This window comes from Aspergillus fijiensis (genome assembly GCF_003184825.1).
Source record: "Aspergillus fijiensis CBS 313.89 unplaced genomic scaffold BO72scaffold_21, whole genome shotgun sequence".
Lineage (NCBI taxonomy): Eukaryota > Fungi > Ascomycota > Eurotiomycetes > Eurotiales > Aspergillaceae > Aspergillus > Aspergillus fijiensis.
Genome location: NW_024468997.1, coordinates 146,166 through 170,569, shown reverse-complemented (window position 1 = coordinate 170,569; position 24,404 = coordinate 146,166). Strand labels below are relative to the sequence as shown.

The window sequence follows — 24,404 nt, the reverse complement described above, 5'->3', positions numbered from 1 at the left end:
GGTTGTGATACGCTGGTGTCACAATGAGGTTGATGCGTAATTGGCTTGCAAGGGCTGGATAGTGGTACAGTACATAAGTGGTTGATTGTGCCCTCAGGATGTATTCCAGAATATTTAAGTGTTCAGCATATGCAGCCAATACATATTCAAATTCAATGTTTCTTATAGTCCATCGACATGAACAGAGCCTCAAGTGATCAGCGCTATACGAGTCCCAGTCAGCTGGTAAGGTCGGGGGCGTTAATGGGGGCTACTATAGATAGCAGGGAGGATGTGCTGTGGAACGATGACCTGAGGAAGTCAAAGTGAACAAAGAGGCAGCCCTGACAATGGATGTACCTGGTGATAAAGAAGATAGTTTAATGGCCAGACATTTGGGCAGCTACCACATACCAAGGTACCAAGTACGACAGCCACCGTACTGTACCTGTAGGACCCAGAGTCTTCAGACAAAGAGCATATCACCCGATCAGGAAGGCACGGGACTCATCCATCACTCACTCACTTCTGGCCTACAGGCTCAGGCTCTTCTCTCATTCCAAAAAGCGTCTACTCTTTTTTCTCTCTTGCTTTCGTCATCTATCCAGCTTTTGGGGCTTTAACTGGATTTTCATCTGGAACTGCAATCATCCTGTCATCAGGTCCGCCTCTTTGCTGCGGTGCTTATCCATCCATCCATCCTATCTCGTCTCATCCAGACTACAGATGAGAAATCTCCAGTACCACGAGCATCCCACCACCAATTCAACAACCGAAGAGAGAATGAAAGACAGCCACGAAATGCATCGCGCAGCATCGCCACCTTCACCTCCACCTCCACCTCCGTCAACATCATCGTCGTCGTCATCTCCTCCTCCTCTCCGATTCACTCACGCCCTCAACAACAAACACAGCACAGCCACGCCTACCTCCCCGACAACCATACCCACAACTACCACAGAGCAGATCTACAATATGATGATTACGGCCTCGACCCCCACCCCAACCCCAAGCCATAACCATCTCCCATCCCACCATCCCAAACGAACCAGCATACACCACCACCACCACCACCACCACCACATACCCCCCCACCCAATCACCATCCCGCCCCGCCACCGCGAACTCTCCCTGACGGATAGCGAAATCAGCATCCTGGATCTGGGGCCCAGCCTTCTTGTCCTGGGCGAGGAAGGGGAGGGAGACGGAACCCCTCGGGAGATGTATTCGCTGGTCTATGATCGATATCCTGATACCCTTGAGGAGGGGACCGGGAGTTGGGAGGGTGGCAGTTCGTTCACGTGGGAGAAGGCGGATGGAGAAGGGATGGGAAGTCGGATGGGAAGAGATACGCCTGTTCTGCGGGAGGGAAAGGGCAAGGGCAAGGGGAGGATGGATTTTGCGGATGTTGCGGATGCTGCTGCTGCTGCTGAGCGGGAATGGGATGGTGACGGGGACGCGGGATTGGAGGCGCATGCTCATCCTTCTTCGGGTTCGGCGAGTTCGGGTGGTGATACTGGCGGGACGGGGGGGGTGTTGGTCTGTGGTTGGTACGCCTGGGGGGTTTGGGGTTGGAATCGGGGTCGGGCTTGGGCTCGGGGTTGTGGGGTTGCGTCGGGGTGGGGGTTTGGATACTAGGTAGTGTAGTGTATAGATGGGGTCTGCGGGATGGGTGAGCTGGAGGGGTGAGTGGAATCGATTGCTTTACTGGAATGGTTGGCTGTAAATCCTCTTTGCTTGTTTTGTAGGGGTGCCGCTGCTGCAGTAAAAGTAGTATATAATTTCTTTTATACTTTCAGAACCTTGAATAGGTATATAGTAGAAGTTTTGTTAATCTATATGATCCTGAAGTAGAAGCATAAATGTTACGTCAGATATGTAGAGCTTTAAACACTATATGGAGTAAAGACTACAGTATAGAAAGTACGAATATGCAGCTTACTCACGTCTCAGATACATCAAACATAATCAGGTTCGGACCCCGTATATCATGGTTGAAGAATACAGGTTTCACGTGCTCTGTGGCTGACAGTTTCCCTACTACCTTCCACCACTCGTTACTTTGTTGGTGTTCATGCGCAGGCTCAATTGATCAAGTCCTTAATCTGATCATGGTAGTCATCAATTGACATGACATCAGTCGTCGGTACAACTGGGGCCGTTTGGATATACTCCCTGACTGAGTATTGAAATTATCGCATTAGCAAAGGACATAAGCTTGGGGCATGTGTGGGGCATAGGGGAAAATGATTCATACCACCCTTATAGAGCTTTTTCCACTCCCCAACAATAGATTGGAGCTGGTACTCAGCAAAGTCCACGCCGGGGATCTTGTCTTCAAGCCTCTTCGCGGTATCGTGGACCAATTGGATCTCATCTCCTATCAAGTTCCAGCCACCTTCAAGCTTCTCGGCCGTCTCTTTAGCCGGACCGATGAGTGCTTTCAGGTCCTGGCATTGTTTCTAAACATCAGATGTTAGTTCCGGGATTTTCTGTTAGGCAACCCGGTGATGGTGAGCTTACCGACATCGCAGTGACATGGCCTTGGAGTTGCTGATGCAGGGCAATCTTGTCCTGCTCGGAGCTGATCGACGCCTTCAGGTCCGCAATCTTCTTCTCGTATTTCTCAACATCCGCCTGCCTTTCCGCAAATACGATGGGGCCAGCGATTGTCCCGATGATAGGGCTATGGCCAACAGGTTAGTTGGGGGGGGCAGGGAGTGACAGGGGCGCACAGGGTGCTACTTGTTGAGTGAGGGAGTGAGCAAAACTTACATCCAAACGTATGCCGCGGTCATTTCTTGATCATAGCGATCTAAAAGTCATTCACAAGTTAACAGCTTGAGCGCGAAGAGTCTGGACGGGTTCTGTTTCTGGGACTGACCCGCATCGATGATTTTCTGGTCGGCCGCAATATCCGCCAGCTGCGAGTCAATCTTTTCCCGCAAGTCGTCGATATCTCCCAGATCCACGTTGAGAATGGTGGTCATGCTCGTCTCCGAGTCCACGAGCGCATTCTCTCTCTGCTCACAGGCTTTTTCAAACAAATCCAGGGCATCCGAGACCTTCTTAGCGTGGAGCTGCATGGGTGCGATATCACTCAGCAAATCCTCCGTGACATCCTCAATGGCTTTCTGGGCCTTCTTTTTGTCCTCGGAGGTTGCGTCTGGATCATTGTACTTCTCGCACTGCTGGAACATGAAGCGATAATAAGAGCTGTCATCCGCCCCAGCGGTGTCCGCATAGCCGTAAATCTGCGACGCAAGGGTGTTCATCTTATCGAAAGTACAGAGGGCATCGAAGGCGCTGTCATCGCCATCATCCTCTTTCATCCACTGTCGGGGCTTTTCGGCGCTGCTGTCACTACCGAGGAACTCGGTGCAGTCCGTGAAGATCTGGATAGCCAGGTCAGCGGGAATCGGCTTTATGATACTGGATTCCACTTGGGAAGGCATGAACTCATGAAGAGACTCGACTTGCCTCCTTGTAAGTCCCGATCAGACTATTGATCTGGGTCCAGATGTGGTCGGTGATCTTGCTCTGGTCCAAGATGCCGACCTTCTGGCAGAAACTGTCTTTGTCGCGTGGTAACACTCTTCCACCATGGAGATAGCGGTTCAGTTTGCCCATGTCCGCGTCGGCGAAAGCAAAGGTGGCCCCATCATCGTCGTCGTCGTCACCACTATCCTTCACGGTGTGGCCGGTCCGTCGAGCAGCGCGCGAAGGCGTTTCCACCGTCTGTCCGATGGGGAACCATCTTGTTTCGTCGTCGCGGGCCGTGGACATCTTGGGCCGTGCGGATCTAGCTGGTGTGAATGTGAAGATGAGGCAGGTTGAGGAGCTGTTGATTCAGATGCTGAGGACGCGACATGGTCATTCCTTCGAGAGAACTGGGTATTTATGGTCTGAGGAGATGCTCGACATGGATGGTTGGCATAACCTACTGACGCCAACCCCGCTCGAACTATACTGTAGCCGTCTGGTTCCGAGTTGCATGTGCAAGGTTTGGCGTACAGCTGCGAGTCATGCTGTTGAAGTGTACAGCAAGGCTGGGTTGCAGCATTGGGTCGATCGGCTCGCTGCCTTATTGCTTTTTGACCATTTAAGAACATCACCCGCGTTAACCACTCCTCTCCGATATACAAAGCAAATGTTTCTCGCCAATTCAAATCTTTACAGTTCTCGTTCCGTTCAATTGAATTGATGCAGCATGTCTACCGACACACAGCCTCACAATCCTGCACAATGGCAGAAATTCAGCCAGATGAAGCAGGTGGACGACATCCCAAACCATGAGTCCAAGGATGAAGACAATGCAATGGTAGGAATCGATCCTTGTTGTATTTCTTCTTTCAATCTGCTCTAAGAATCCCTCCTCCGCGTGCAGGGACCAACCTACCGTTCTATCTTTTGCGATGGAACACCCATCCTGCAGCAGCTCCCCCGCTACTGTGAGATCTACACCGATATCCTCGCATTGACCGCGCCCGAGATCCAAATGTCGGCCGACGAACTGACCGAGCTCGAAGTCAACGCCCGGGTGATCACCGCCGACCAGCCCGTCCATCTCAATATGTCCAAGGGTGGCGCCAAAAAGTGCATCATGGTGATTTATGCCGCCGTTCTCGATCAACCGATCAGTGTTTCGATCGAGGGCGATCAGCGCACGGAGCTGGACCTTGGAGTGGATTCCGGCCACTTGCAAGCGGAGATCAAATTCGACGGTGGCAAGCTGCAGGTCTCTTACAGCGACCGACACGGGGACGACCGGACCGTGGCCTACCAAGCCTTCCTGGACACGGAACTGCGAGTCGCCCTCGCGGTCTGCTGGTCATCCCCGGCCGTCGCCATCTCGATCTGCTCGTGGGTGGCCAAGTCCGTGGCCACCGCGGGCTCGCATGCGCTGTCCCAGGCCCAAGCCGTGTCCCTGGGCCAGCAATTGGCGGCCCACGCCATGACCGGTCCCGACTCCTATTATGCTCCGACCCTCACCTTTGACGAGTATGTCCTCACGCTTGAGACCCAGCGACAGGCCGCCGAGGATTTTCAGGACCAGTACGAGCGCTTTCAGGCCGCCGAAAACCAAGTCGATGACGCCAGGGCGGCGGGGGAGGCCCTTCTGGAAACCGTTCAGAACACACAGTCAACCAGAGTCGATCTACAGGCGCAGGCCTTGGCTAAATATCAGGCGGCAGCCGATACCGTCGAAGCCTGCGACAAAATGCTTAGTGACGATGAAGAAGAGCTAAGACTTGCACATGAGAGGTTCAAAGCCGGTCTTGCAGCATGGAAACAGAACCAGACCTTCCTGGCAATTTGCGCAATCCTTGGTGCCATCTTTAGTGGGTGTTTCCCTGTTTTTTTCTGTTGAATCCCGTCACGGGGGCCAGATTCCTTGAACTGACACGTTCGTGGCCCGCCGCCGCCTTTAGATTTTGCGGCCGGAATTTACGCCGTAGGGAAAGGGTCGGGCGACCCTTCCGCGGTCGAAAAGATCGTCGAAGACGTTGAGGAAGCAGAGAAAACGGCAGGGGCGGCGGAGGATGTCATCCTCGGCTCCAAGGCCTTCAAGAATCTGTGGGAGTATACTAAGGCCTTGGGGAAGCTGTACCCCCATATTGCCGATATTGTCAGTGCGGCGGGCAAGATTGACCGTCTGGGAGATCATGATGATATTGACCTTCCGACCTTGGGGGGCGACGTCTCCGGCTCCGATGGGACCGACGCAGACGCCAGCTTGATCATGAGCCTGGCTGCTTGGGATGAGTGGGAGTTGGAATCCGACCAACAGATGGAATGGGCCACCGCGCAACAAAATCCCGCGATCGACGGAGCCAGTGAGTACCGCTTGACCCTGCGCAAGCATGCGGTGCACGGCCGAGCACTAGCCCAGGCCCAGGCCGAAGCTGTCAAGCAAGGCCAGGAATATGTCCAGGCCACCCTCCTGGTGCTCGAAGCCAACCGCGACATCGAGGCCATCGACGGGCTGCTCGCCCACTACGAGGAAGAGGAAGATGCTTATGCTCAGGCCGAAGCGAAGTTCTACGATCGATACCTCCAGCTGCGGACCGCGCTCGCCATTCAGTTGCAATATGCGGTCGATGCCTGTCGCTTCTACACTCTGGAAGAACCCGAGGTCAATCTGGACTCCCAGATGTCGGTGGAGGATATAACCAACTGCATTGCATATCTACGGGGTGCGATGCAAGATGTCAAGAATCAATATGCAAATGGATACACGCGTGGGTAGAATCCAGGTTTCGGTGACATTCTAGGGGTTCGCACAGCTAATCCGTGTCTTCGACTCAGCTACTACTCCTATCACATTTTCTGATGAGGTACGAGCCCCGGCGGCCCAGGAAAGATTCAACTCTGGCTAGTCATCCGACGACCAAAACTGATGTGAGCGCACTTCTTCGTAGTTAGCATCCAGCTTTCCCGAGACGGTTATCGCGGGCCTGAAGAGCAGTGCGCAAGGGTACAGTGCCACGTTCACGCTCTTGCCCATTCCAGGCGCCAACTACGACCCGGGCCCGGAGAACTACGCATACCCCTTCACCGGGGGTTTTCACTACCGTCTGAATGGCCTAGAGCCTCGCCTGCTCGGGGTGAAACCCACGCCCGACGCGGTACACGATGGCCGCGCGTTTGTGAGGTTGCGCATCGAAACCTCCGGGACCTATTCGGATCTCGGGTATGACGCCGACACAAAGGATACCAAGGTCTGGCATTTTGTCAGCAAGCCCCGACAGAACCGCTATGTCTACGAGGTTGACAAGTCGGGCGCGTGGCTCCGCGACAGGAGCGAGCCACGTACGATGACCACGAGCACGCTCAACCTCCGCCGTTTACACTCTGGAAGCTTACTCTTGAAAACCCCGACGACCTGGATTTGAGTACACTGGAAATACAGGAGCTACACTGGGACGCGTTCTACCGGCCGGTCTTCTCATTATGATTTTCATGTGTTTTCGTCTCAAGTACCGTTGCATCTTGTTCTCTGTGGACCCAACACAAGAGCTTTGGTTACACACGGTAGTTAGCATATGTTCAATCGCTGGAACGGCCTATCCAATAGATTCTTACTGTTTGTAGGCATCCAAGAAATCATTGACTGGGCAATTTAATCAGCACCAGGCAGTTTTTCACAGACAGGGTACATTGGACCTTGACATACCGTCATTCTCCAGGTTCTTCCATTTACGCAGAAGGGTCGCTTCTACCAGACCATCTAACGGGTCATCATCCGGATCAAGGTGATCCTCGACGTACTTCAGCAGCACGTCTATATCGTCTGCAATAAGGTAAGCAGCTCCTGCTTATCACGTTAACGCAGAGGCTAGATGACCACAAATGCCAGGACATACCAGCCATCTTCTGAACCTCCTGCAGTGAATCCTGCAAGTCATCGATCATGGCAAAGCCCTCGAGCAGATTCTGATTGGAAGTCAGTTACAAGCACGCAGTCATCCACCTGTCAAGGTTGGAACCTACTTTAGTCCAATCCAGAGCATCAAGGTCCATTTGCAGGTCCTCGGGATCGGAGATCTCATCTTTCAAAATGTCGGCCAGCGTCGTTCCCTGAAACGGGGCAGCCAGTTGACGCACATTGACCTCGCAATCCTCCGCATCCAGGCTGTAAGTTCTGAGATTCGAGCTCCAGGCGTCCGCCTGGTCTTTAAGTATGTCGATTTGGTACTTTCGATCGGTGATCTCTTGTTGGACCTTGTCCCTGAGGTTGTCGTTGTCGGGGTCTTGTCTCAATGCCTCCATGTCCTGGAATATCTTGTCTGGTTTTTTTTTTAGGTTAAGTGTGAGTGGTTAAGTTTCGATGTCTCTTTTGGGGCAGAGACAAGAATGGACACGTACCGTAATCGTCCGACGCGGCGGAACAAAGTTTCAAGGCCGTGCTGCACACAGTCTCGGTATAGTTGTGCTCTCCCTGTCACATGAAGACGTGTGATTGTCAGTTTGTAGAATGGGAACCACGTCTGGGGGGGGGGGGGGGGGGCTGAGTTATCCTCTTCCAAGTTGAGCAGCAGCGAGGCGAGGTTCTCGGCGTACATTGAGGTTATTAGCGACTTGCCGGACCTGTCTACCGTTAGTGAATGAGTGAGGGGCAGCGTGGAATATGGACTGAGCAGTACCGTCTGGAATTGAATGGGGATCGGCTGCAAGTAAGACGGAAGCTTGACACGCAGTTAGCCAGGAGGGGAGAGCGCCTTTGTCCGTAGGTGGAATCTGTGTCAATGATGTCTCAGAGAGGACATACCACCACGTTATAGGCCTTATTCTCAAAGCCGGCTTGTTGCATCAGGCTATCGTCAGAATCGGGCAGTCTTTCATTCCTGATGCAGAGATCCCCCAGTTTGCGAAAGGAGGCAAGCTTGCAGACAAACCCATCATTGACCAGCAGCTCGCGGGGGCTGAGGAAGTCTGCGTCGCGGGGCATTTTTTGAGAAGTGTTCGGTCTAGTCTAGAGATTCTTGAGAGGCGTATGCTGTATCTAGGGGGCAAGAGCAGGTTTTAAACTGGAACAGAGAGCAAGAGGATGCTTGTGGCATCCATGATCTCATTACTAGTAGTCCTTACCCCGCTCAGAAGAGCTGCAAGGTGAGAAGGTTTTTGGAACAACGCATAGCTCGCAAAGATCATAGAATTATGAATTATTTCTTTACATTAGCAGTGTGGATGAAGATAAATAATCGGGATAGTAAAGTATAATAACAAGTAAATTGTTGGCATATACTATAGCTGCTGCTATTTTTGTTTTATCTGTCAGACCTAGTTGTCTTTCTGAGATATTAGGATAGGTTGGTATAAGCTTGTGTACCTGCCCTATCTGCTTTTCCAAAATAAATGGGTTTCCTCTAAATCTTAAAAGAATTAGTTCAGTTGGTTCTATTTGGCAACTACATGTGCAATCTACTATTCTGTTGACTTGCTTATGAATTTTCTTAATGTATGTATTTTTTTTTTTGGATTTGAACTTACTAGTACTTCTACCTAATTTGTATACAAAAGTAAAAGATCTGTGAAAGTTCAATAGAAGTCCCAAAATTATAGTTTATACTTGGATACTGTTTTGTTGTTTGTTCTATAGATGGGCCTATTGATTGCACTAAGACTCAATGAATCGTTGATAGTAATTTTAATGTTATCGCTGCTACTGTATAATATATGATGCTTTATGATCAAACAGTGGTATTCTTGTTCTTACAGTTGAGATGATATGATTATGATAATTGCCTTCCGTGTGCACTTCTACTCCAAGATCCTTGATTTGATCTGTGACTTTTTGGCTCGAAGACAGGTCAACCACTGATTATAGGAATGAAAACTATACATTCTACTATTCACCCAGATAGAAGAAGTGAGAATGATTGTTCCAGCTAGGCTTACAGCAATAAGAACAGCGGCATAACCCCATCTATCCTTGTCTTGCCTTTTAAGGGCTTTGTCAACATACCTCCTACACACTCACCCACACCAGTCTCACAAGACCAAGCTCTACCCAAAGCACCTCGCGTTCTAGAATTCAAACCCAACCATCAACCCAATTTAGGCCATAATTCCATACCCCAAAAACCCACGAACAGCAAACAACCCCCTTAACTAAACGTCAACCGAGCAAGCCCTACCTACCCCACCCAAACCTCCCAATTCCATCACCGCCTCATGATCACGAAAACCAAGTCCAGGGGCTCATAGCTATCACGAAGGCGCCCCAGAAGTCAGGATGAGTAATCCCCGCTTCGGCCTCTCTCTTTTCTAAAGTCGGAGAGAGAAGACTCTGTTAGTTCTTTTTATTTCGGGACAGCATTTTCAGTTCAGGGTCTTCTTTCGGGGGCTTTTTCTTCAATGTAGATAACGTAGATGAAGAAGGGAATGGAATGCAGTTTTACCTTCCCGATCGAGCAAAACGCATAGGCCGCCGATGAATAAGCCGATGACACTGAGCAGGATAACTCCTATTATGACACTGCTTCTGGAGCAGGGGCATACGCCTGGGTTGAGGCTTAGATTGGAGGATGCATTGGAAGGCTTGGTATGTGATGTTATGGCAGGGGGAGGAGCTCACGTTTGCGGGTTAGGGTTCCTGTGTATGGATATGGATTGCTGTTGGGGGGGTTGCGTTTGCGTTTGCCTCTGAGAGCGGTGGTGGGGATGGTGATGGGCTTGAATGAGAGGCTGGGTTTAGGTAGGGCTGCAGGGGGCTGGTGGAGACGTTCTGGTTCTGAGATGGTGGCGGTGGCGGTGGACTTGGCTGGGTTGGTGAAGCTGGCTCCGATGTCGTCGGATTTGGGTGGGAAGTGGTCGAGCTTGTGGACTTCTTCGCTGCTGGATGGGTCGATCGTGATGTACGCGGGTGGTGGGATGGTTATTGTTGACGAAGGGTGGTCTTGAGGGTTTTGGTATGGCGGTGGATAGGATTCTTCGGGCCCCATGATTGTAGACGAGAGACTTCTGAGACTTTTCTTTATAGGTTTGCTTCTTTCTGGGGAGTAGGTCAAAGGAACAAGGAAATGCTGAAGCGAGATCAGTCAGTGTAGAGATACTTATATAGCTAGGTCTGCAGCGCGGTTGCTGGTCAAGTGACGAAGTGACTTCATTATTATCACTCCTGTCGGTTTGTTTTAGTGTAGAGATGATGTAAATCCTCTTCAACGCGTAGGAAGCATGTAAGAAAGATATCCGCTGCTGGAGCTTGGAGCAGAATGTAGTACATCTTGATACTGGGCAGAATCTTGATCTTCGGTGATAAACTGATACTGATATAGACTTCCTGAAAGATGTCTTAAGCAAAAGCTATTTTTCAAAGTACCTAGCTTGCAGTATATGAGATCGACGATTAATTATAAGCCAGGCCCTCTAAGATAGGGTATTAGCCCAACTATAAACTTAACCCTATACTCTTCATATTCCAAGAACCAAAAACACCCAGCAAATGATCCCCTCGACCTCTAAAAGTCATGAAGAGCAGAGCAAAGAAAACCCAGGCCCCATTCCTGAAGCCAACAGAGCAAAGCCCTACCCAGCTTAATCCCCCAATCACATCACCCACATTTATTACCCTGAAGACTAATCTGGAGGGTTGAGAGCAGGCAGAAAAACGGAACCGTGGCTTTCAAGAAGCAGCTTTGGCAGCGGCTTTTGCTGGATTCGGAAAAAGGGAGAGGACATCGTCAGTGGAAATTTCTACGCCATATGGAATTGCCCATAAAAGTGATCTAGGGGAGGGAAGAAATGTAGATTACCGTCTTTCACTCTGAAAACAATCGCGACCACTGTGAGGGCAAAGGCCCCGCCGATTATGGCCGTCATGACGATTTCAGTGATGATGGAGGAAAGGGGGGGACATTGTCCTGCAATTTCATGGGTTAGATTGTTGGAGGAAACTGGGCAGGATGGTTCTGTGGGGATATGTGGCGGTGGGAAAGACTCACGACGTCTTCGTTCGGGTTCGGGTTCTGAGACAGTGGCGGTGACGGTGACGGTGGACTGCGGTGGAACGTAGATGGGCTGAGGCCTTTCGTCATTGTATGTGGATGGATATGCTTCGAGGCCGTAGACTTCTGCGCTGCCAGATAAATCGATGGTGATGTACGCGGGTGGGGGGGTGGTCGTTCTTGGGGTGTGGTCTAGCGGGTCTTGGTATGGTGATAACTCGGGCTTCATTGTTGGGGATGCTCTCTTGATCTTTTCTATAGGCTTCTCTATGCGGGTTGAAATGGTGAGAACTGGACGGCACAGGTCGGCGTGGAAATACTTATCCTTATAGGGCTGGGGCTGGTCGAGTGTCCAGCTGACTTCATCATTATCACCACCGCCGGTCCTTCTGGTGTAGGGAGACTGTGAATCATCTTCAACGTGGAAAGGACGTAATGGGGACATCAGCCGCTGGATCTTTAGCAAAACGCACCTCGGTAGTGCAGGATCTTGATCTTCTGCAACAAAATTCTATCTATCTTCAAGTCCTTCTCCAATATCCATTCCAACCTCCTCTGAAATACTACATCCTCTCCTTCTCGATACAGCTTCACTCAACTGAACTGAAGAACCATGTCATCATCAAGCTCCAGCTCCAGCTCCTCCTCCTCTTCCTCCTCATCTCCACCCCCAGAAACCCACGAGATGGACTACATCGTCATCCCCATCCCAGGAGGACATGGCTCCTCCCCTTCGACCAGCCCACGCGTCGTCGCAACACAAACGCTCAGTACAGCTGGTAAGAGCAGCCATAACATCCAGAATAGCATCCAAAACATCCCCTCAAAGCTCGAGTCTCACTAACACCGCATTCCACAGCCCCTGCAGCCCATGCCAACCCTATACACCTCAAGCAAGCCAGTATGGATGAGCACCTTCTCAGAACCAACGAGGCCATCGTCCACAACCAGCACTGGATCCTGTTCGGCCAGATCGGCATCATGATTCTGATTATCGTGGCTACGCTGCTCGTTGCGCAGCAGTTGGAGGGGTTGGCGTGCAAGCCTTGAGTTTGGGGTGGGAGTTGTGTGGGTTGGAGAAGATGGGATATATACTGGGTGTTGGGGTTGTATGGTTGTTTGGGTTGGGTTGGTTTGTTTTGATTTGCTGCGGCTTAGCTACACTTTACCTTTTTTTTTCTGGTGATTTTGGTTGCTTGTCGGGCTGGGGTTGACTGCGTTAGGTGGTATATTTGGAGCATGGGGGTGTTATATAGCTTGGTTTACTACGGGAATGTGTGGTTTTTGAATGAACCTCGAAGCTCTATACTCTATTATCAAAGATTTGAATGGATCAATACATGATGTGGAACGTGTGTGTGTGTCTGTCTATGAGTCAGTAGTATGAGCATCTTCCAGGGGAGATGACGTGCATTTTTGGGGAGAATATTTCAGTGTCATACTCTTAACAATGGGATGTGCGCTTTACTTTATAGGGCAAGAGGAAGATGCTACCTAGTATTGTTGTGCTTAAAGTCATTCTTAGGCATCTCTAAGCACTAACACACTTAGCATCAGTCTAAACCCCAAGAAATTTCACAAAGACTTCTTCAGTTTTTAGTTTACGTAGCACACTCTAAACCATGATAAACCGCATTACCAGATGAATTGGAAATAGGTCATAACCTAAGAAGACCAGCAGAACAACACAACACCAACGCCAGGCTTCCTCCAGCCATCCGAACCCTCCAGCCACGCCTGAAAATAGAAAACATGATGGGTATTTTCATAAAGTTTCAATGACAACAAACATTAAACCAAGCCACTCGTAGCTTTTAGCGGAAGGAGATTTGTAGGAAGAATTAAAAAAGAGAAGGCATCAGCTCTGGAAGCTGTACATTCGGACCTCGCAGTCCTCGCTGCCGGTGGCGAAGCGACTGTCACCGAGTCCCATGCAAGTGACGGGGCCGGAGTGACCAGTGAATGTGCGTTCGCATTTGCCCGTTCTGGGATCCCAGATCTTGACCATGCGGTCTTCGGCTCCCGAGACAATGCGAAGGGTGTCGGCGGCAAGAGCCCAGACACCCTCCAAGTGGCCGAAGAACGTGCGCAGGCAGCGACCGGTGCTCGTCTCCCACAGACGGATCGTCGAGTCCAGAGCACTGGTGACGATGTAGCGCGGTGGTGCTGGACGGCCGTCTGCGAAAGCGGGTCCAAAAGGCGAGCTCTGCGACATGACAGAATTGGACTCTAACCCCAGTGTAGCCTGAAGAGAGGCCGGCTCGATGTCCCCAGAGATGGTGCTGACATTGTCGTTTTCACACTCCGCATCATGCTCCTCGAATTCAAACTCCCGAGGAAGCGGGATCACCTGCTGGACTTGACCCACATGCCCGTGGAATGTCCTAATGCAGGTCTTGCTATCCAGGTCCCAGAGTCGGACGGTGCAATCGTCCGAGGCTGAGAACACTGTACGAGACATGGAATCCACCCGCACTGCGTTGACCCAGTCTGCGTGTCCCCGTAGAAGGCAGGTTGACTTATCCTCAAAGTTCCAAATCTTGACAGTCTTATCAACAGATGCAGAAGCGAGAATAGTGGCATCAAAGTGTAGGCCAATGATACCACCGCGATGGCCGGTATAGGTGGAAATGCATTCGCCAGTGCGCCAGTTCCACACTTTGACGGTGCGGTCCATGCTACCACTGATCAATTTGGTGTCATCAAACTGCAAACAACGAATGCCAGATTCGTGTCCACGAAGCGTGCGCAGCTCTTGGCCAGTCTCGGTATCCCAAATCTTGATCGTAGCATCATAAGACCCCGTGGCAAGAATGTTGTCCTCGAATTGGAGACACATCACACCATTCGTGTGGCCCTTGAAAACTTTGACGGAGCAGCGTCCATATTTCCAATTCGTTCCCACTTTGAAACGATCCTTGTAGACTTCCTTCCAAGGTCTGTATCGTGTCTTGAAGTAGGCGTCGTCATTCCCAAGGCCCGGGGCCGGAGCAAGCGACGAGCAATGGCGTTTGACGAGAGTGGACTGTTCCTCGCTCGAATCAGGCTTTCGCTTGGCTGGATTCGCTGGGTTCGCTGGAACAACCGCTGCCGCATCAGTCTCCGCGTTGCAGGTGGTAGCAGCACCCGCTGCCGGTCCGCTGATGTCCCAGTTTGTGGCGCGCAGTTCGATTTCACGCTTCGATTCCCGCAAACGCTTTCGATCTAGTAGAGGAAGTCCCCAGCCGCACTTCTTGCATTTGCGGTGAATATGCTGTTCGCACATCCGGTGCCATACCACGTCATCATCTGCGAGAGCTCTCCATCGCCGTGATACTTGCGCGGCCTTGCACAGTGAAGTTGTGTCCAGGTAACACAGAATTTTGAAAGAGATCTCCGGGGGAAGTGCCGCGATGAAGTCGATGCGGATGAGATCTCGAACGGTCGCGGAAATGAAGGAGAGTTGCGGAAAGCAGCATTGAGCCATGATACCCTGAAGGAGCAATTTTCGGTGTTTTGCTGGCGCGGCGGAGAAGAGGGACCAAACATGTGCGATACCCTGCTGATCGCTCTGCGGCAGTGTTTCCAATTCCTATGCAAGAAAACGATTAGCTTGGAGAAAAACTAGAATTGCATGCTGCGATTGTCGAAATAAACGCGCAATAGACCGGCGGGGTATGGCAAGACTCACTCGCTGTAATTTGTCCATGGTCGGCTCGTCTGCTTGTCGCCTGCATTTACGGTCAGGCCTATGGCGATAACAATAGCGTGAATCCGCGCCGCTCAGCTCCATCAGGCCCTTGTTCTGGGGTCCAAGAGCGCCGTACTGTTCGGGAACGTGTCGAGCGAGAAAAGGTGCCACGCTTTGATCGCCGAGGGTCGCAGAAGTTGCTTTTAGGTCGGGAGGGCTGTGGGGCTCGTGCTGATGAGTGTCGGAATCGGCATCGTTACTGTAGTCGACGGCTTCAGCTGGTCCACCGAAGATAGACTGCACCGAAGACTGCGAGGGGACGATCATATCATCTTCTTGCCGAGCGTTTTCCATCTCTGTTGTCGATGCGAAGATAGTGGACGTGCCCTAGCACCTGAGTGTTCACAGGCTTGCGTGGCCTCGGCTGTCGCAACGAACACTGTTCTAAGGTCGCTGTGAATTTCAGAGCGTCTGGTCAACCAGTAAATAGCTTGAAGAGATTTGTTTCTGTGATAAAAGAGAGTGGGGAGGAAAAGCGTGTAATGAGGACCCTGGTAAAGGTTCTTGTTTGATTGAAGCAGTCGTCAAGGTCGTAGTTGCGCAAAGGTAGTGTGACTCGGGGTCAGGGCGGGAGGCGGGAGGCAGATTTAGTGTAGTATATTGTAACTATGGTTGGTTGGTCGTTATGTAGTCAGGGTAAATTCAATGCGGGATATAATAGTCGTCCAACGAAAAGATATGGACCAGCCAAACTTCACTTTGAGAAACAGTGCAAGGGTATAGGTAGATAAATAAGAATCGGAGGAAAAAAGGGATGTGTTCTTCCACGATCGCGACATCGAGCAGCGATCACGCAAAGCATGCCTCGTCGGCTACTGACTGGGGGGGCGGCCGAGTCACGTGCGGCGATTGCGCCATCGCGGCTGGAGTTCACAACAGCGGTAAAAGCGCTTTGCCACGGCAGAATTGAGCCGGCCGTCTCCATAATCTCCATAATTCTGCCATCTGTCGCCAATGTCGCCATCTTCTCCCACTCTTTTGCCAACTGCGGATCCTTGTTTCTGACTCAGTGGTGCACTACTCCAGGCGATTGACGGCTAGCTGGGCTTAGCTGCATACCACGCCGGAGCTCCGGATCTGGGGTCAATCTAGGAAGATAAGCAATCAATTCTGAGTATTCTAGAGCCCGTCTCTACATACTCTCCGGAGCTCATACGCTGGGCGGTGACGATGCGGGCAGGCTGACACCTGACCTCTAGGCCTCTCTTCTCCGCCTGCCTATCGTGACATCTCCGTCATCTCGAATCCCCCGACTACAACAAACTCAGGATGCACCCGGACATCACCTATCCCTCCGTTCCGTTCTAACCCCCAATATCGCTGGCGATCCCGATCACTTCCATTTGCGTCGAATCGCGCAATGATTCTACCTTAGTCATCACTACTTGGATTCACCTTAGGTTAGTTACCATACTCTTGTTTTGCCCTGACGCGGGACAGTCGGGCAGTAGCTCACCAAGGTCAGTCGGCCCAGTGCCCAGTCCTCTAACCTCATCCCCCCTGATTCATCCTTCTGCCTTGCTCGGTGACTTTCGATCGACTCCTGAGACAGGGGACTTTTATGACCTATAATGGAGGCTTACACCGCTGTCGCACAGTCAGACCATATCTACCAGTCAGCGTCCATCAAACTCACCGCCAGATGCATAGTTAGCATGGGATTGACGCTCAATATTGGATTAAGGCGTCAACAGACACAAACAAACAGGGGGCGAGACTCAACATATGCTTTATGAGGTGATTGTGTACCAATTTTATCCATTCTCGCGACATATCCTACCTAGGGAACACGTCTCATTGGGTCACTGGTCCTCTGTCTCAGATCTCGCATTCAAGGACCTGTCCAAGCACGTGAAGGAATTCATTAGCCGAGCACTTGTCGTCGTACGAGCTTCTGCTCAACCTTACTCTTTATTCTGTCTTTGATGTCGTGATTTCGTGCCCGGTCCATGATGTCGTCAGCCATGGAATCCTCGGCCGTATCGAACGATGTGCACTCTACGGGCGAGACCGCGAAAGACCAGGAAAGCTCAATTCCGCAATTGGACACTCTTATCTCGCATCTCGTCGCAGCGAAGCGTTCGCTATCTTCTATCAATCATGTCTGGCGAGCCAATGAGATAGTCACTGCCGCTCGTTCCGCATTGGAGGAAAGTGTCATAGTCTCTGCACGTACAGGGTTCCTCCGACGTGGGCTCAACAACCAACTCCGCCTTCTTTACAGTGTTCGGTCCGAGGTGGAAGAAATATCTCTCCGAGGTCGATCGGAGTTTGCCAGCGTTCTGAAAGATCTGGACGCAGCTGATGCCCGTCTCAGAAAGACCCTCGGTCTCTTACGAGAGACAATCGTTCATTCTTCCTTCCGGCCGAATGGAGAGGACCAAAAAAGCTTACATGATTTTGTTGATGAACGTGGTGTCGACGAGCTTCATGCGGCGCTGAAGGCTTCAATCGACCGCACCAACGCTGCTCAAGCGGAGCTGGATTCTTCCAACTATGCTTTTGACGATGAGCTTCAGTCGATCAAGAAAGCCCTGGGCAACTACCGCGAGGCTACGAAATTAGCCTCCTCTCGCTCCTCCTCCTCTTCATCGCCGTCTGCCTCTAGTTCTAGCTTACCTAGCCTGTCATCCATGCCATCCATGCTGCATTCGCTGGAAATGCATGCGCAGGAAATGGCCAATTTGCTAGAGTCATTAGTGCGGCACTTCGATCTCTGCGTCACTGCCGTCAAGCATACCGAAGGCGGAGGTGCCGCAGCCCAAAACATCACTGGTGATATGCCGGCTGGTGTTAATGCCAGCGGCCGTGGTGGCCCTAACATTGAGGAAGAAATTAACGCTCATCTAAATGCCCCTCTAGATCCTCTGAGTGAGTCTGGATATCTGGAGATGGTCAACGTACTCATGAAGGATGCTGCTGAGGCGGAGGATGTTGTGATGGAGATCCAGGATCGCATTGGCGAGATGGAATCTGTTCTGGAAAGTCTAGTCTGTAACCGGGATAGTCTACTCTCTATTTACAGTGCAACGACGGACGTCTTTGGTCACATCTCGTCGCTAGCTTCAGCACGTCTACCCGGTTATATTGCGCAGGCACACAATTTCACGCGTGTATGGAACGAGGAGCATGAACGGATTGACGGCGGTCTTTCGGACCTCTCTGACCTTAATTCACTATATGATGGCTTCCTGGAGGCCTACGACAGCCTCATTCTCGAAGTGTCGCGGCGAAGACATGTCCGGCAACGTGTTGAGAAAGTGCTACGCGATGCGAAGCACAAGCTGGACCAGCTCTATGAGGAGGACGTCAATGCTCGCGAAGCATTCCGAGTGGAGCAAGGTGACTACTTGCCGTCGGATATCTGGCCTGGCATTGGCCGTGAACCCATGCGGATTGAGTTCCGACGCATCCTTGGCGGCCATGTAAAGAATGGAGATGGAGAGCCATCTGAGGCACCTGATCGTGCTGCCGGCGAGTCCAGCGATGAGCAGCGGCCATCAGCAGCTGAAGAGCCCATCGTCGATGATGAAGTCATCCCTGACCTACCGAAGTTGATTGTTGAGCAAGCTCTCGCTCGCTTGCAGGCAAGGAGCAAGCAAGTCGGCTAGTCGTTGACATCTCATTGACAGAGCTTGAGAATTTGTTTGAAACACAGATCTCGCCCCCCTCCCCTGTATGTTCCAGTCAACCTACATGATGAAATCACCGATAGGCGTTTCCTCGCCCTGACTCACAGAGCCATGTCCTGGCTAGGTGTCCGTATAACATGGACATGAACTTTTCATTGGATGCATACTCCTGAGCCATGGTCGTCTCTGCGACGTAAGCACCTGCACATTGTTCTCGTTTACCTAGTCCCGTGCATGGCTTAGTTTGATGTTCAAAGAGAGCTCTGATAGGTTGATTGGTTCATACTTTGAGGAAATCGATGGAGATAGTAAATGCTTAAGATATCTTCAGATTTGTGTCCATGCAGAATTCCAGAGTCCTATTCACATTTCCGAACGCTTTCTACGTATGCGTATCTATTTACTCCCAAGTGATCTATATAGACATAGACAACAACCGACCATTACTACCCAGAACGAGACAAGAACGAAACCCGGAGTCATAAAGTAATTATCATGAGATCGTGCATAAGCAAAATGAACTTTTTCCCCTTTTCCCAGAGCCAAGGGCGGGGTTGACCTCCCAACCCAGAAAGATAAAGAGGGTGGATTTAGGAAATGAGCAACAAGCGAGTTGATCATTTCTTCTTGCGCGAGGAACCCGATACCAAGCGCTTCTTCATGTGCTTGGGCATCTTGTTAGCGCGCTTTTCCCGCTTCTCCTCCTTGACCTTCTGCTTGTGGTCGCGCTTCTCGTCCTTGTCCTCGAAGCGCTTCCCACGGGGTGGCTTGGGCGCAAACGGGTCGACCTCCTCCCCTTCCCCGGACTCGGATCCCTCGACTGAGACGCCACCACCGCTGGCATCGGAGCCGGCGTCGCTGGCGTCCTCGTCGACATCGTCAGCGGACTTCTTCCCGCCTGCGAGAAGATCCCGGTACACTAGGTCGGCGCCCTTGCCGGCGCGGACCTGCTCGGCGTCGCGCTCGAAATCGTACACCTGCTCCAGGGTCTGGGGGATGTACTGCTGGCGGAAGACGGCGGTGTCGACCTCATCGCCCTTCTCGGCGCGGGTGGCGTACAGGTGGTCGATGGCGGCGAGCATGGGCTCGACGGGGGTGGGGACGGTGGGGCCGCTGTCCTCGGCGATGATGAACTCGAAGACGGTGCGCTCGGGGAGGACGTCAACGTTCTTGCGGCGGAAGAAGTCGCTGACGTTCTTGATGTCCATGCGCAGGAACTCCAGACTGCGGGGGTGGTCGTGCTCGACGGACTGACTGACGTCGATGATGTGGAGGCGGTTCTTGTGGTAGAGCATGTTGTACTCGCTCAGATCGGCGTGGACCAGGTGGCAGGTCTGGTACATGACGCGCATGTAGCCGAGCAGCTCGTAGTAGATCTCGCGCCACTTGGCGTCCGGGTCCGGGATGTCGAACTCGACGTCCTTGAGGCGCGGGGCGGCGACCCCCTTCGAGTTGCCCAGGAAGCCCATCACCAGCACGTGCAGGCGCAGGTGAATGGGCTCCGGGCAGGGGATGCCCGCGGCGTGGATGCGGCGCAGGTTGCGCATCTCCTTCTCCGCCCACAGTTTCACCATCGCCCGGTTGTTGCTCTTGCTGTAGCCGCCGCGGAAGCGGAACTCGCCCGTCACGTACTTGTCGCGGTCCTTGAACACCAGGATGCTCGTCTTGTAGACCTTGATGGCGCGGTGCACGGGGGTCAGGTCGTCGGCGTTCGGGTATGAGATCGAGTAGTAGACGTTGGCCTCTTTACCGGTCGACAGGCACCCGTGGATCTCCGAGACGATCTCGCGATTGATCATCTGCAGCAGGATCATCCGCGTCCGAGGGTCCAGCACCTGTTCGGAGGTCGCGCGGTCGGCCCGGTCGCCACCGCGGTCCCCGCGGGCGGCCATGCCCGACTGCATGGCGTCCAGCTTGATCTTGCCGGCGTGTTTCGTCAGCGACTTGATCTGGTCGTCGACCAAGGCGTGTGTGTTGACGGTCGGTTTCTGCGTGTTCGTCTTCGGGTAGGTCCACTTAGGAACGTTGGAATCGGCGGCCAGCTCGTTGACCTTCCGTTGCCGGTTGTAGGCTTTTGTGAGATCCGCCGGGTTGGAGGAGTTGAAGTCTTCTTCGTCGAGGCCCTCGTCTTCTTCTTCCTCTTCGAAAATGTCGTCGTAGTACTCGTCCTCCTCATCTCCCTCGCCGCCGCCGTTCTGCGCTTCAGGATCTTGCCCCGCCATAGCGGGGAGACTGCCATCAGCGTTCACATACCCTTGATTGGGGATGTAAGTATGAGCGGGGGCCAGTCCATCGGCCAGACCAGATGCTTGCGCATCAGTGCTTGAAGTCGCCATGGTCAACAAGAAGGAATTCTCCAACACTGGTGGCAGAATTTCCTCGAATTGTTGCCTCCCAAAAAAATGATTGAACAATTGCAGATTGGGAAAAAAATAGCCGGCGGGCCGGGTACCTTGAGTGCGGGCCCCAAAAGTGGACGGTCACCGCCCGGCAGAAACCCCGCGGCTCTCAACGCGCGTTGCGAAGAACACCGACAATATCGGGTCGTTTGTCACGCGTGGTTTCGCTCGCATAGCTCACCACCCATTCGTCGCAAGTGTCATTTAACTCCTGGTGGTCGTCATTAGATCCTCTCGCCGCCCCATTCAATCTTTAACTAGGGTGCAGGCTCTTGTGAATCCTTTGTCTGTGGTTGACGCGTGATGACTTGGTTGTTGTAATCGACTGCCATTGTTTCTCGTGTCTCATGCGCGCCGCTTCGTCAAGATGTACGTCAAACAGATTATTATCCAGGGCTTCAAGAGGTAAGAGATCAGATTATTGGTTCTTAGGTCAGAGACGCCTAGCTAAAGGAGAATTTACCACCACAGCTACAAGGACCAAACAGTCATTGAACCGTTCTCGCCGAAACACAATGTGATCGTGGGTCGCAACGGATCCGGCAAGAGTAACTTCTTCGCCGCCATCCGCTTCGTTCTCAGTGATGCCTACACGCACCTGGGTAGAGAAGAGCGCCAGGCGCTTCTTCATGTACGTGGCTTTCGGGAGCAACTCGCTCCCCTCCCACCGTTGCGCGCGCGAGCGAAAGCTGACAAGTCAATAGGAAGGATCGGGGTCCGCGGTGATGTCGGCGTACGTGGAAATCATCTTCGACAACTCGGACGACAGATTCCCCACCGGCAAGCCTGAGGTGGTCCTTCGTCGCACGATCGGCCTGAAGAAAGACGAATACACCCTCGACCGTAAGAACGCCACCAAATCAGATGTGATGAACCTGCTCGAGTCGGCCGGTTTCTCCCGGTCCAACCCGTACTACATCGTGCCCCAGGGTCGCGTGACGGCCTTGACCAACATGAAGGACTCCGAGCGCCTCAATCTCCTCAAGGAAGTCGCCGGAACCCAGGTCTACGAGGCCCGCCGGGCGGAGTCGCTGAAGATCATGCACGAGACGAACAACAAGCGCGCCAAGATCGACGAACTTCTGGATTTCATCAACGAGCGTCTGGCGGAACTCGAGGAGGAGAAGGACGAGCTAAGGAATTATCAAGAGAAGGACAAGGAACGCCGATGCTTGGAATACACCATTTACTCTCGTGAGCAGCAGGAGATTGCTAGTTTCCTCGACAGCTTGGAGGAGCAAAGGCAGACGGGCGTCGAGGACACTGATATGAACCGCGATCGCTTCATCCAGGGAGAGAAGGAAATGGCGCAAATTGACTCGGAGATCGCCGAGTGCAAACAGCAGATCGAATTCCTGAAGGTGGACAAAGCTCAATTGGAAGACGAGCGTCGCGAGGCTTCTAAAGCTCTCGCGCAGGTTGAGTTGCAGGCCAAGTCTCTGTCTGACAACCAGGCTGCCGCTCTGGCGCTCAAGGCACGTCACGATGAAGATCTTAAGACCGTGCAGGAGGCAATACAGGAGCGTGAGGCAGAATTGCACGAGCTTCTACCCCAGTTCAACGCTGCCAAGGATCAGGAGGAGACTGTCAAGGCCAAGCTCACCGAAGCAGAGACGGCACGCCAACGGCTGTATGCTAAGCAAGGTCGCAACTCCCGTTTCCGCAACAAGAGTGAGCGCGACAAGTGGCTCCAGGCAGAGATCAAGGAGAATTATGCTTCCATTTCCTCAGTCCAGGACGTCATGGCGCAGACCCAGGAGGACATCAAGGAGCTTGAAAATGAGATTGCGCTTCTCGAGCCGGAGACTGAGCGCTTGCGCAAGATGATCGATGGCAGAGGAGACACTATGCAGTCCGTGGAACAGCTGGTTCAATCCGCCAAGGATGAGAGGGACCGTTTGATGGACCAGCGAAAGGAGCTGTGGAGAGAAGAAGCCAAGCTGGACTCGATTCTGTCGAACGCCTCGAACGAAGTGGAGCGCGCAGAACGCAATCTATCTCAGATGATGGACCACAACACAAGCCGCGGTATTGCGGCCGTGAGACGGATCAAGCGCCAGTACAATCTTGAGGGAGTATACGGTACCTTGGCGGAACTCTTCGAGGTCAGTGATCGGTATCGGACCTCCGTCGAAGTTACAGCGGGTCAAAGTCTCTTCCACTATGTTGTCGATACCGACGAGACTGCCACGAAAGTCTTGGAAATCCTTCAGCAGGAGAAGGCTGGCCGAGTCACATTCATGCCTTTGAACAGGCTACGAACCAGACCCATCAATATGCCCAGAGCAAGCGACACGATCCCCATGATTGAGAAACTCCAGTTTGATGCGAAATACGAGAAAGCTTTCAACCACGTCTTTGGCAAGACCATCATCTGCCCGAACCTGCAGGTGGCTTCACAGTATGCCCGCAGCCACGGAGTCAATGCGATTACGCCGGAGGGGGATCGTTCTGACAAGAGAGGTGCCCTTACTGGTGGTTTTCACGATTCGCGGCAGTCAAGACTCGATGCCGTGAAGAACTTGACAAAGTGGAGAGATGAATATGAGAACAAGAAGAGCCGCGGAACCGAGATCCGAAAAGAATTGGAGCAGCTTGACCAGCTCATCACGAAATCTGTAGGCGAACTGCAGAAATTGGAACAACAGAGACACCAGGTGCAGAACAGCAGCGGGCCGATGCGACAAGAGCTGAAGGCCAAGCGCGATCTTCTCCAGAAGAAGACCGACAACCTGGAAGCCAAACGCCGGGCTATCCGCAACATTGAGAACAACCTGGCTGCCTTGTCTGATCAAGTCAGTGCTTTCGAGGCAGAACTGAAATCACCGTTCCAGAAGGCGCTCAGTAACGAGGAAGAAGCACGCTTAGAGACCCTCAACAACACTGCGCAAGAGTTGCGACGTCAATACCAAGAGCTGTCCAGTCAGCGTAGTGAGCTCGAGGCTCGTAAGTCGGTTCTTGAGGTGGAATTGCGAGAGAACCTTAACCCTCGGTTGGATCAGCTCATCGGCCAGGATATGGATATGGCCGACGACGATGGCCAAGGCAACCTGAAGGAGACACAGCGGGAGATGAAGCGCCTGCACAAGGCCCTGGAGAAGCTTGCTCAACGACTGCAGCAGGTGGATGACTCGATCGACCAGGCTACTGCTCGTGTTTCCGAGCTCGAGCAGCGGAACGCCGAGACCCGCCGTGAACTCGAAGAACTGGCCAA

At 52.4% G+C, this 24,404-nt stretch overlaps 10 protein-coding genes across 10 annotated transcripts; 4 read left to right on the top strand and 6 right to left on the bottom strand.

Moving 5' to 3' along the window:
- Window positions 1-500: 500 nt before the first annotated feature.
- On the top strand, window positions 501-1,833 carry BO72DRAFT_485828 (uncharacterized protein; the record flags this gene model as incomplete). Its single annotated transcript, XM_040947907.1, has 2 exons — window positions 501-1,529; window positions 1,791-1,833. Exons 1-2 carry the CDS (start codon window positions 706-708, stop codon window positions 1,831-1,833), a joined length of 867 nt encoding a protein of 288 aa, XP_040801628.1. The 5' UTR covers window positions 501-705.
- Window positions 1,834-2,049: 216 nt separating this feature from the next.
- On the bottom strand, window positions 2,050-3,765 carry BO72DRAFT_403456 (uncharacterized protein; the record flags this gene model as incomplete). The annotated part of the gene is made up of 6 exons (XM_040942233.1): window positions 2,050-2,158; window positions 2,237-2,429; window positions 2,503-2,665; window positions 2,755-2,794; window positions 2,864-3,374; window positions 3,451-3,765. 6 exons carry the CDS (start codon window positions 3,763-3,765, stop codon window positions 2,064-2,066), a joined length of 1,317 nt encoding a protein of 438 aa, XP_040801627.1. The 3' UTR covers window positions 2,050-2,063.
- A 392-nt stretch (window positions 3,766-4,157) lies between these two features.
- BO72DRAFT_485826 (uncharacterized protein) lies at window positions 4,158-6,875 on the top strand (the record flags this gene model as incomplete). Its single annotated transcript, XM_040947906.1, has 5 exons — window positions 4,158-4,300; window positions 4,367-5,321; window positions 5,412-6,221; window positions 6,289-6,317; window positions 6,402-6,875. The coding sequence occupies exons 1-5, from the start codon at window positions 4,190-4,192 to the stop codon at window positions 6,873-6,875; spliced, it is 2,379 nt and encodes a 792-aa protein (XP_040801626.1). The 5' UTR covers window positions 4,158-4,189.
- Window positions 6,876-7,124: 249 nt separating this feature from the next.
- Window positions 7,125-8,490, bottom strand: BO72DRAFT_477215 (uncharacterized protein; the record flags this gene model as incomplete). Its single annotated transcript, XM_040947423.1, has 7 exons — window positions 8,252-8,490; window positions 8,127-8,168; window positions 8,044-8,070; window positions 7,849-7,921; window positions 7,474-7,769; window positions 7,347-7,416; window positions 7,125-7,294 (listed from the first exon to the last, which is right to left on the bottom strand). Exons 1-7 carry the CDS (start codon window positions 8,429-8,431, stop codon window positions 7,125-7,127), a joined length of 858 nt encoding a protein of 285 aa, XP_040801625.1. The 5' UTR covers window positions 8,432-8,490.
- A 1,547-nt stretch (window positions 8,491-10,037) lies between these two features.
- On the bottom strand, window positions 10,038-10,427 carry BO72DRAFT_458522 (uncharacterized protein; the record flags this gene model as incomplete). The annotated part of the gene is made up of 1 exon (XM_040946378.1): window positions 10,038-10,427. The coding sequence occupies one exon, from the start codon at window positions 10,425-10,427 to the stop codon at window positions 10,038-10,040; it is 390 nt and encodes a 129-aa protein (XP_040801624.1).
- Window positions 10,428-11,107: 680 nt separating this feature from the next.
- Window positions 11,108-11,874, bottom strand: BO72DRAFT_495912 (uncharacterized protein; the record flags this gene model as incomplete). The annotated part of the gene is made up of 3 exons (XM_040948586.1): window positions 11,108-11,136; window positions 11,238-11,345; window positions 11,427-11,874. 3 exons carry the CDS (start codon window positions 11,872-11,874, stop codon window positions 11,108-11,110), a joined length of 585 nt encoding a protein of 194 aa, XP_040801623.1.
- Window positions 11,875-12,042: 168 nt separating this feature from the next.
- Window positions 12,043-12,479, top strand: BO72DRAFT_495911 (uncharacterized protein; the record flags this gene model as incomplete). Its single annotated transcript, XM_040948585.1, has 2 exons — window positions 12,043-12,208; window positions 12,289-12,479. 2 exons carry the CDS (start codon window positions 12,043-12,045, stop codon window positions 12,477-12,479), a joined length of 357 nt encoding a protein of 118 aa, XP_040801622.1.
- A 565-nt stretch (window positions 12,480-13,044) lies between these two features.
- BO72DRAFT_447770 (F-box/WD repeat-containing protein) lies at window positions 13,045-15,911 on the bottom strand. The gene is made up of 2 exons (XM_040944630.1): window positions 15,100-15,911; window positions 13,045-15,000 (listed from the first exon to the last, which is right to left on the bottom strand). The coding sequence occupies exons 1-2, from the start codon at window positions 15,451-15,453 to the stop codon at window positions 13,288-13,290; spliced, it is 2,067 nt and encodes a 688-aa protein (XP_040801621.1). The 5' UTR covers window positions 15,454-15,911; the 3' UTR covers window positions 13,045-13,287.
- Window positions 15,912-17,111: 1,200 nt separating this feature from the next.
- Window positions 17,112-18,770, top strand: BO72DRAFT_377241 (autophagy-related protein 17; the record flags this gene model as incomplete). The annotated part of the gene is made up of 1 exon (XM_040941253.1): window positions 17,112-18,770. The coding sequence occupies one exon, from the start codon at window positions 17,112-17,114 to the stop codon at window positions 18,768-18,770; it is 1,659 nt and encodes a 552-aa protein (XP_040801620.1).
- A 354-nt stretch (window positions 18,771-19,124) lies between these two features.
- Window positions 19,125-21,135, bottom strand: BO72DRAFT_447768 (serine/threonine-protein kinase RIO1). Its single transcript, XM_040944629.1, has one exon. The coding sequence runs from the start codon at window positions 21,125-21,127 to the stop codon at window positions 19,409-19,411; it is 1,719 nt and encodes a 572-aa protein (XP_040801619.1). The 5' UTR covers window positions 21,128-21,135; the 3' UTR covers window positions 19,125-19,408.
- Window positions 21,136-24,404: the final 3,269 nt, after the last annotated feature.

What these genes read in the sequence shown, in the direction of transcription:
- BO72DRAFT_447768 (XM_040944629.1), bottom strand. Translation starts at nt 21,127, where the DNA reads ATGGCGACTTCAAGCACTGATGCGCAAGCATCTGGTCTGGCCGATGGA.
- BO72DRAFT_447770 (XM_040944630.1), bottom strand. Translation starts at nt 15,453, where the DNA reads ATGGAAAACGCTCGGCAAGAAGATGATATGATCGTCCCCTCGCAGTCT. An exon ending in CCATGGACAAATTACAGCGA is followed by an intron (nt 15,001 to 15,099) that starts GTGAGTCTTGCC and finishes TTTCTTGCATAG; the next exon opens with GAATTGGAAACACTGCCGCA.